The sequence below is a fragment of the Mercenaria mercenaria genome, chromosome 8, assembly GCF_021730395.1.
Source record: "Mercenaria mercenaria strain notata chromosome 8, MADL_Memer_1, whole genome shotgun sequence".
In the NCBI taxonomy this organism is placed as follows: Eukaryota; Metazoa; Mollusca; class Bivalvia; order Venerida; family Veneridae; genus Mercenaria; species Mercenaria mercenaria.
The window spans coordinates 77,487,050-77,497,033 of record NC_069368.1 but is presented as its reverse complement, the minus strand read 5'-3'; the positions used below and the strand labels follow the sequence as shown (position 1 = coordinate 77,497,033).

The 9,984-nt window shown below is 35.8% G+C and overlaps 1 protein-coding gene across 1 annotated transcript in view; it reads left to right on the top strand.

Moving 5' to 3' along the window:
* The first annotated feature begins 5,382 nt into the window (after positions 1 to 5,382).
* Positions 5,383 to 9,984, top strand: part of LOC123566019 (protein disulfide-isomerase A3-like) — a 28,817-nt gene continuing 24,215 nt past the window's right edge. The window contains exons 1-2 of the mRNA XM_045359836.2: positions 5,383 to 5,597; positions 9,149 to 9,236. Of these exons, the coding sequence (XP_045215771.2) occupies positions 5,464 to 5,597; positions 9,149 to 9,236 (222 nt within the window). The 5' untranslated portion in view covers positions 5,383 to 5,463. The remainder of the gene's footprint in view (positions 5,598 to 9,148; positions 9,237 to 9,984) is intronic.

The window sequence follows — 9,984 nt, the reverse complement described above, 5'->3', positions numbered from 1 at the left end:
ATCCAACGCTTATCATTGTGCATCAATAGTGTGATTTTACATTGTGTTTTTTGCTACAATTTTTTAGCCCTTTTCCCTGTACTTCACTCAGAGTTTTTTTTTATCTTCTTTCGAAAAGAGAATGGCAATGTCATCTGCATAAAGTATCAGTTTACATTTGTCATTAACGTGGTAAAGTAATGCAATAATAAAGGCTTACTGAACTCTACATACTGTTTCCTTAAATTCAGACATAGCATTATTAGCTCCCGTCGAACGCAGAGGGATATTGTTCATGTCAAATGTCCATCCGTCTGTCTGCGTTGAATATGTATATAATTGAAAAAAAGTATTTAAGCTCGAATAGCCAAACCTATCATAATTATTAATTAGCACATGATCTTTGCCCGCACATAATATAATCCCCCTTGACCGAGTAAAAGCAGAGTTGTACCTCTTGATTAGTTTGGAAAAAAATGAAAATGCTTATAATTCAAAAAGTATTTAAGTTAATATCACCAATCCTCAAATAATTATCAATTAGCATATGTGTTTTGCTCACACGTAATATTACCCCCTTGACCCAGTAAGAGCAGATTTGTTCCCATTGATTTATTCTGGAGCAATGATATAAAGTTCTATCTTCTTCCCAGATTTATTCAAGAATGAAAACGCTTGTAATTCAAAATGTATTGTAGCTAGAACCACCAAACCACATATACTTATTAAATAGCACATGACCTTTGCTCACACATGATCCCCCTTGATCCAGTAAAAGCAGAGATTATCCCCTTGTTTGGTAGAAAAAACGTAAATGCTTAATATTCAAATTGTATTTTAATTAGAATCACATATCCTCACATAATTAGCACATGACTTATTATCCCCCTTTACCCACTAAAAGCAGAGTTTTTCTCTTTGTTTTGGCAAAATAGGGATTTTGATGTATTTAAGTAACTGATCGATGGATGGATCTTCATGAAACATAATACAAATATAGATTACTATAGGGCGGTGATGCATACCTATCTTTCATTAGAATCTCTTCAGTAACTGCAGTCATTGCTCTTTAATTGTCTTAAAATTCATAAATTTCCAGACAATGAAGTAATCCATTGATGGAACTTCATGAAACTTATTGATCGCTACAGAGCAGAGTTTCCCCCCTTGATTTTTTCAAAAAAGGAGCCACCAAACCGTTGCACTGTCCCTTTGTAATAACTTTTGTATATCTGGAATAAAATATCTTTTAAAAATATATATCCCTTCATTCACAAAACAACTTATTCGGCGGTGGGTAGAATTCACTAAAATTACTGGTACAGAATCCAGAAATACAGGACAGTTAACTGCTCGCTGTTACATAACAGAAATACTGTTGCAAAATGACGCATAATCCAAACCAAGCAGACTTGTAATTCAATAGCTATGGAAGCAGTGTATTGTTTTTTTTTCCTCTGTAAATGAAACTAGACCGCATATGGCCTAAATGATGCGGAGGCTTCAAACGACCAAAAATAAAGCAACAAAAACCTTTTATTCAGCTATTTCAAATAAAATTGAAAGATGTACATATAAAATAAACATATTTATATATGAAAAAAATCTGTTATTCAGATTGACACTGTTGAACCTGATCTGAAGAGGGTTAATACTTGACTCGTCGCACTAAAAACTTCTTTTCTCATCTTTGTTTCCTGTCATTGGCTTTCACTGAGGGTTTTGTCCATTTTGTTTAGTCTGTCAAACAAGTGGTTTCTGAAATATCCTCGCTATCTAAAATCTCTTTTTAGTCTTAAACATATCTACGTTAATTTTCTAAACATTTTGTAGGCGATGTGAGATTAATATATTCTTGAATACAGAATAGCTTGACATCTCTATTACTTAGATTCCGCCCATTAATCTTATTTTGTTTTCAGTATTATTATCTTATTATCATATATGGGTCAGAACTGAAGTTACTTTTTATGCAACTGAGTATTTTCGATAAAATTATACCAATAAAGAACACCAACAAAGCTTGAGTTATGGTTCGAACTACCTCATAACCTTCATACTGTATAAAAGTGTATTTACAAACCTTACTCCAGTTTGGTATATTTTCATTAACGTCGGCAGAGTCTTTTATATGTTTAACAACGGGATACACAGGCGCTCGTGATGTCCTCATATAAAAATCCTCTGAAGATATGTGAAATACTTTTAAATATGTTTTAATTGTCAATAATGAAATTAAACATATATTTCCTCTAAAGTTTGTCGTCATATTATTTGAAAGCGAGAACTTTATTTTATGAACGAGGTGGTTTGAATGGAGGACAATGGTGCCATGATAGCAAAAGAGCACAAGACTGAACAACAGGAGCTGTATGTTGACAGCGCGCTCGACTACTCGAATAATTTATGTAAGTTTGGGGTCAAAATGTAACTAGCTGAAAATGGACAAACTAACAGTCTACCATTCACTTCCAACTTGGAAGCACGAACCTTTCTGTCATAAGCCACATTTTTCGAGCCGCTTGCTTACTGGCATGCTCTGCATAAGTTGGTATGCATATTTTAGCTTGAGCTCTACTTTTTAACATAACCTGATGGTTTGGAGAAAGCTTAATTCCCTCGGTCAGTTCCTAGATAAGCATCAATAGCAAGTCATGGATGCCAGCCCGACATTAGGAAGTGGGGCAAATATTCTACCAATCTGATTTCTGGTCAGTACTCAAGGTTCAAAGCATTTCTAGCAATGTTTGGTTGAACCTTTCTTCTGATCTATCGACCATGGGGTGGTATGGTGTTGGTCTACATTTCGCAATACCAGTAAGTTTGCAAAGCTCGTGTATAACTTTACTTTCAAGGTTTCGATCTTTGTAACAGTAAGTCTTTTCGGGGATGAATAGACCTTTATGAAGTGTCCATAAAGTGTCTTTGCTGTAGTTTGCGCCATTTCATTTTGAACAGGCTGTCGCTTGAGCATACCAGATCAAATGATCTGATATTATCAACACGTGTTCAAAAGCATCCTTATGCCGTTCAAGAGACAGGGCGTCCGTACAAAGTAGCTCCGTTGATCTTGATCAACCTTGATTTACCTTGATGTTGATAGCCGACGTTGATATAAATCTCGTGTTGGCCCAATTTTTATCAGTTTTAGAAAGTTTGGAACACACGTACTCACACAATAAGGATGGTTATATTTAAAGTAGATTAATGAAGGGTGAACTTATTGTCCATGTGTTTTCATTCTGTATTAAGTGCCCTCTTAAAGGCATTCTCGTCCTCTGCTATGACCGTTTGTTGAGACAGACATATTATTTCAGTGATTAATTAATCCTGTCTGAAGACACGGTTTTGGCCTTTGCTACTATTCGCATGGGTTTTTTTGTTGTTGATTTTTTTAATAGGAATAAGTTCAAACATCTGGGGCGGCCACTTCCTTAAAAAGGGATGCAGCGCTTTCAGTTTCGAACTCTGGTCTTGACACCTTTCTCTGGTCTGAGCAAGTAGAACCTCTGCCAAGCTAGCCATAGTGTTTTGCCCTTGCCTTCATGACCCACATCATCATGAACACCGTTCAAGACTTCCTCTCTATAGCATTCGAGAAGGACTTTTGCCTGATTTGCCGGCCATCGTGAGATGTGTTTCTATATAAAAGCAATACAGTAGCTATACTTTCTAATATTCTACTTTGTTGCAGATCCCTAAAGCGAAATCAACTAAAGTCGATAAGAACTCTTCGGTATGCAGCCCCTGTACTCTGGAACACTCTCCCTAAATCATTCCGTCTGTCCTATAACTTTGTTCAGTTTAAATCATAAATGTCGAATTGGAATGATATTTAGATTCTAAACGCTCAGCCTGTCACAAATAAACAATTTCAGAATTACGGTGTCATGAACTGCATGCTTTAATGACTATTTATGCTGTTATTATTCTGTCTGATGTGCTTATGTTTTTCTGTCATTTTACATGCTAGCTTTTATATGTTAGATTGTATGCTAATATGCAGTAGTAATTGTTCAATACGTGTATTTTGTTGCTTCTATCCTTTATATAGCCATCTCTTAATATTTGTCTTTTGGCAGTTTGTATGTGCCATTGTATAGATCCGTAGGCTCGATTGTGATGAAAACTTCACGCTTATTGTAACCACTCTCAGGTCCGCTTCCTGGAAAACCCAGTACTGGTGTCAAATGAGAAGTCATGGTCGTGATCCCAGCGGGACTCGAACCCACGACCCTTGGATTGAGCAGTGGCCACCTTATCCACAAGACCACCGCTCTATGATTTATTCACATCCCTGTAAAGGATTAGGGGCTAGACATTACTGAAAGATAGATATATCCTGCACATTCCTGGATCAAAGCTTTTCTAGGACATATAACACAAAGGGTGGTGATAGATGCGGCAACATCTTGCTTGGCTCCTGTTATATCAGGCGTCCCCAGGGGTCCGTCCTGGGACCTCTACTGTTCCTGCTCTACATAAATACCAGGTTCTTTATCTTCCAATATGCGTCTTTTTGCAGATGACTGTGTTATTTACAGAACAATTAAGTCACAGGCAGATTCAACTCAGCTGCAACAGGACCTTAACAGTCTGTCATTTTGGGAGCAGAAATGGAAGGTGTCCTTTAACGTGAGCAAGTGTCATATTATGCATGTTTCTAGATCCAGAAATTCAGTAAATACTGTCTATACCTTACATGACCAGCCTCGGTCTGTTGTCAGTCAAGCTACTTACCTAGGTGTAGAAGAAACATCTAACTTATCTTGGTCCCCTCATATAAACAAAATATCTAGTAAAGCATGTCAAAGTCTTGGTTTCTTAAAACGTAATATAGTCATTCTGCTAAAAGTAGTACCAAAACAGCTGTCTATACCACCATTGTAAGAACAACTTTAAAGTATAGTTCCAGTGTTTGGGATCCTTACCATCAGAAGGATATAGATAAATTAGAAAATATTCAGAGGCAAGCTGCGAGATTAAATTGTAGTAAATAATCATAGCAAGACACCGGGCACGGTCACAAATATCCTAACCAGTTTAAGTTGGAATTCCCTCCAATCCAGAATGAAGTATAGTAGGTTGATTTGTTCTATTTTATAAAATAGTTCATAATCATGTTGATATCGATCCTAAACATTATCTCGCGCCAATTACTAGACAATCTAGACATTTCCATCACTTAGCTCTGCAAATACCTTCTACCAAAGTTGACTACTACAAGTACTCATTCTTCCCCAGAACTGTGGTAGAGTGGAACGTCACCATCTCAGGTAGATATCTATAGAGTTGGTATTTCCCGGTTACGTATCCAGACTAGTCGGGTTCCGGATACCAGAAAATAGCTTGCTTTTCTCTATCCCGGAAGTTGTTAAGCGTTTGTCGTGGACCAATGAAATCACGACAACACATTTGCACCGTCCACGTTAGGGAACCGGCTTCGCTGTCAACACAACCGAGAACAAAGATTGAGCCGTAGAGATGATGTTTCCATTTGCTGTGTTTGCGCTTTTGTCTTTGGCAAGCGCAAGTGATGTTTTAGAGTTCACAGATAGTGATTTTAGTTCCAAAATAGTAGATCATGACGTTATTCTCGTCGAGTTTTTTGCTCCATGGTAAGTAAAGTGGGTGGGGTAAGAATTTAGTTTAGGATAGATTTTTTTTGTTAAATATGTAGTATATGGATATGGCGTGTGGCTGGAAGAATCACGCTTTTCTCCTGTTATTTAAAAATGTTGTATAGCAGTTGACGTACGTACCAGGAAGAATCCCTCTACCAGTCTACAATTCTGAGTCTGACTGGGAAGTGAAGATTGTTGCAGTTGTATGCTTTCTTAAAATTTTCAGTGTTATTGTACCCCCCGACAACAAAGTTGTAAGGGGGGGTATACTTGTTTCAGGTTGTCTGTCTGTCCATATACGCAATCTTGTGCGCACCATCTCCAGGTAGAGCACACACAGTAATTAACAGATCATATATAAATCAATATATCATCTCTAAATTTATATATCAACATATCTTTTAATCAATATATTAGTAAGTAAAATTGTTTTTAAAAAAAATCACAGTCAAATCCGCACCGTAAAACGCACATCCGGGGTTTATTTTTGTTTACACCAGCACATTCGTGAAGATAATATCAACTTTGAATGCTGCGAATTTTGCTTTTGGAGACATATTTTCAAAGAACTATACAAGTGAAGGACTTCAGGATTATAATATACCCCAGAAAATGCAAAAAATAAGTCGACAATTCGTTTCTCTGTCTCTTTCAATTCACCGGAAGCATTTTGATGTTGACTGGTACTTTTCCATCAATTATTTTAACAAGCGCCGTGATTGATGCTGACAAAGAGATGCTATTCATTACTAAGAAGCTGCTGATAAAACTGAATGACGATGTTTTAAACCAGTCAGTCATGACCTTCACCTCGGAAAAGAAAGAATAATTTCGACATTATTAATTGAATAAGTTATATTTTGACAAATTTATAGCATTTGAAACTGTTAAACATGCGTATGTGGTTTAATACAGATATGCTAATGCAGTTTATTTTATAAACGCATCATGACAAACATATTTTTTTATCTTAAAATGAAAATTTACAGTTTTTTGTTCCGTCTCCATCGTTGAAATCTTTGCGGAAATGATTTGCATTAGAAAATAATGGTTAAGAAGTGACCGATATATTGATTAAAAGATGTGTTGATATATGGATTTACAGGTGATATATTGATTTATATATGATCTGTTAATTACTGTGTGTGCTCTACCTGATCTCTCCTTATCCCCTTGACAGAATTTAATGAAACTTCACACAAGTGATTAGTACCAACAGTAGTTGTGCATGGGGCATGCTAGGTTGTTTTTAAAAAAAAATTGCAGAGTTATGGGACTTTGTTTTTTTGTTACTATACTATATACATGGACACAATCTTGTGCGCACCATCTCTCCTCATCCCCTTGACACAATTTAATGAAACTTCACACAAGTGATCAGTACCAACAGTAGTTGTGCATGGGGCATGTTAGGTTCTTTTAGAAAAAAAATTTGTAGAGTTATGGGACTTTGTTTTTTTGTTACTATACTATATACATAGACACAATCTTGTGCGCACCATCTCTCCTCATCCCCTTCACACAATTTAATGAAACTTCACACAAGTGATCAGTAACAACAGTAGTTGTGCATGGGGCATGTTAGGTTCTTTCAGAAAAAAAATTTGCAGAGTTATGGGACTTTGTTTTTTTGTTACTATACTATATACATAGACACAATCTTGTGCGCACCATCTCTCCTCATCCCCTTCACACAATTTAATGAAACTTCACACAAGTGATCAGTAACAACAGTAGTTGTGCATGGGGCATGTTAGGTTTTTCAGCGACAAAAATGGCACAGTTATGGGACTTTATTTTTTGTTAACATACTATGTACATACAGTCTGCATATGCAATCTTGTGTGTGCCTAATCTACCAAACCCTTGCACACAATTTAATGAAACTTCACACAAGTGATCAGTACCAACCCTAGTTGTGCATGATGCATGTTACATTCTTTTAGATAAATATTCTGCATAGTTATGGGACTTTGTTTTTTGTTACTATACTGTATACATACAGTCTATATACATACAGTCCACATAATTATGCAATCTTGTGTGCGTCAAATTGCAATGTACTGTGTCAGTGCATGGGGGGGTACATTCATCACCTTTAGTGATAGCTCTAGTTTTTTTTAAAGGCAGGTGACAACCATTTCTAGATCCTTATTTAATTTTATCATTTCTTGGTCAAAAATGATGGTAATAAGCTTCAAAAAGCTTCTGATGAGTTCCGCATATATACTCTTGATCAAAAGCTCTGAAATTTTCTTCTTTGACATTGCTGAATGGGACTAAGGGTCTGCATGAAAAAAAAAAAGCTGTCATGTTACATTTTGTATTACAGAACTTTATATTTATAAGAATAACAATGCACAGCATTATATCAAGAAACGGATGTAACCAACTTTGAAGTGGTTTCACACTTTATTCAGGGAAAAATCCTCTCACCAAACTTTTGACAAAATAATTAATTTACAGGACAATTATCATGATTATGGTAAACATTAAAAAGCGAGTTTCCAGTAAATTGTACAGTTACACTGGTCACTGATACAGTGTTCGAAATTCACGGTAGTCCGACAGCCCGTGGCTACCAAATTTCAGCTCGGGCTACCGATTTTCCACAGGTACAAGCGCGACTGGGCTACCGAATTTTCCTCATTTGTTTAAAAAAAACATGCTAATTAAACGAGTACTGCATCGTGATTTTCCAGACTGAGAAACGCTTATGGAATTATTGGTTTTTGCACTCTTACTTGTTGACAATCAAACACAGTGCCAAAGACGTAACCGCAGCTCTAATTGGCTGAATACAATCACCTCTAGCGTAACGGATAATTTGATTAGCTTTCACAATTCTCGCGAAAATCTCACAAGTACCTGCAGTAGGTGGAGCTTAAATTATGCCATCAGCGTGTGTGTAATGTGTATTCAGCACTCGGTATTACATATTACAAATTGTCAACAGTCCGAGTTGCAGTAATTGGCGAGTGCGGATCCTAAAAAATCGGGCATAACAGTTTAGATTTCGTTTTGGCAAGGAGTGTCATGTCCGATGCTTTTGGATTCTGACGATGCTGATCTGGACTGGAGTATTTCGAGTTAAAATTTTTCAAAAACATGGCAAACATGTACTGTATGTCTTTTTTATTACTTCACACATGCATAGAGATGTCTGTAAAACAAAATGTTATATGGTGCAAAAATTATGTATTTTAAGGTGTTAAAGTTCGGGCTAGTGAAATTGATGTCGGGCTTGGAAAATTTTTAATCTGGTAGCCCGAACGGGCTATTGGATTCAAATCTGAATTTCGTACACTGCTGATAGGACTGTGCCATGTAGTATGCTGTACTATGAAATTAGAATTGACACCTAACTTAATGGCAAAAGTTCAAAGAGTGACACTATTTGCTCAAATGTGTATTTGTTTTAAGTTCTTAACAAATTTACATAAAACAGGTATTCATATAAAATTGCTAAAAATTTTATGTGAAGTTTATATTTTGTAAGTTGTACTTAAATTAAATTCTAGCTCTGCTGTTTCATTGTAATTCAGGTGTGGACACTGTAAAAGACTAGCTCCAGAGTACGAGAAGGCAGCAACTTCACTAAAAAAGAACGATCCACCCGTATCACTTGCAAAGGTAATTCTTATATCAAAGTGTAAATATAAATGCCATTTGTTGGTTTCAGTTTGTACTCTGAATTTTGTATTTTTTACAGAATAATTGTATTGATTTTGTAATAAAGCTTCAACTTGTGGAGTTGGTGTTGTTGTCTTGTTGAGAATCAATGTCTCACAAGATATTTTTTCTTGTTGCTTCAAGTTACTTACAAGTACAATGTTACATATTATATTTGGAGCTAAAAAAAACTATTTGTAATTATAAATTTTTGTATTAATCAAGTTGTCATCAGAAATCAACCTTAATATTTCGATAAACTGTCAATAAATCTACAGACACTTTTAACAGAATTGTGATAATTTAATACAAGGTAACACCAAGTTCAATGATGTTTTCAATATAGGTAGATTGTTCATTGATACATTCTGCAAGAGACTAGGCCTTAAAGTGTATCCTACACTAGCTATTTACAGAAAGGGAGAATGGATTGAAGAATATGATGGTGAAAAAACAGGGGGTACTGATGTCAATAGATATTACATTATGTATACATGTTGTATCACTTCTATCCAGATAAATTTATGCAGTCCTTTCAAAGCAAAATGGTTTATTCCAGTTGTTTATTGATTTTGGGGTTTGCAGGACTTTGCTCATTTATCTGGTATAACCTTGACATTCACAATTCACATCACATTGACATAAATGTCGTAAGTGTTTTGTCTGTAACCAGCAAATATGAACTCACATAGATGAAATCTTGCAAAAT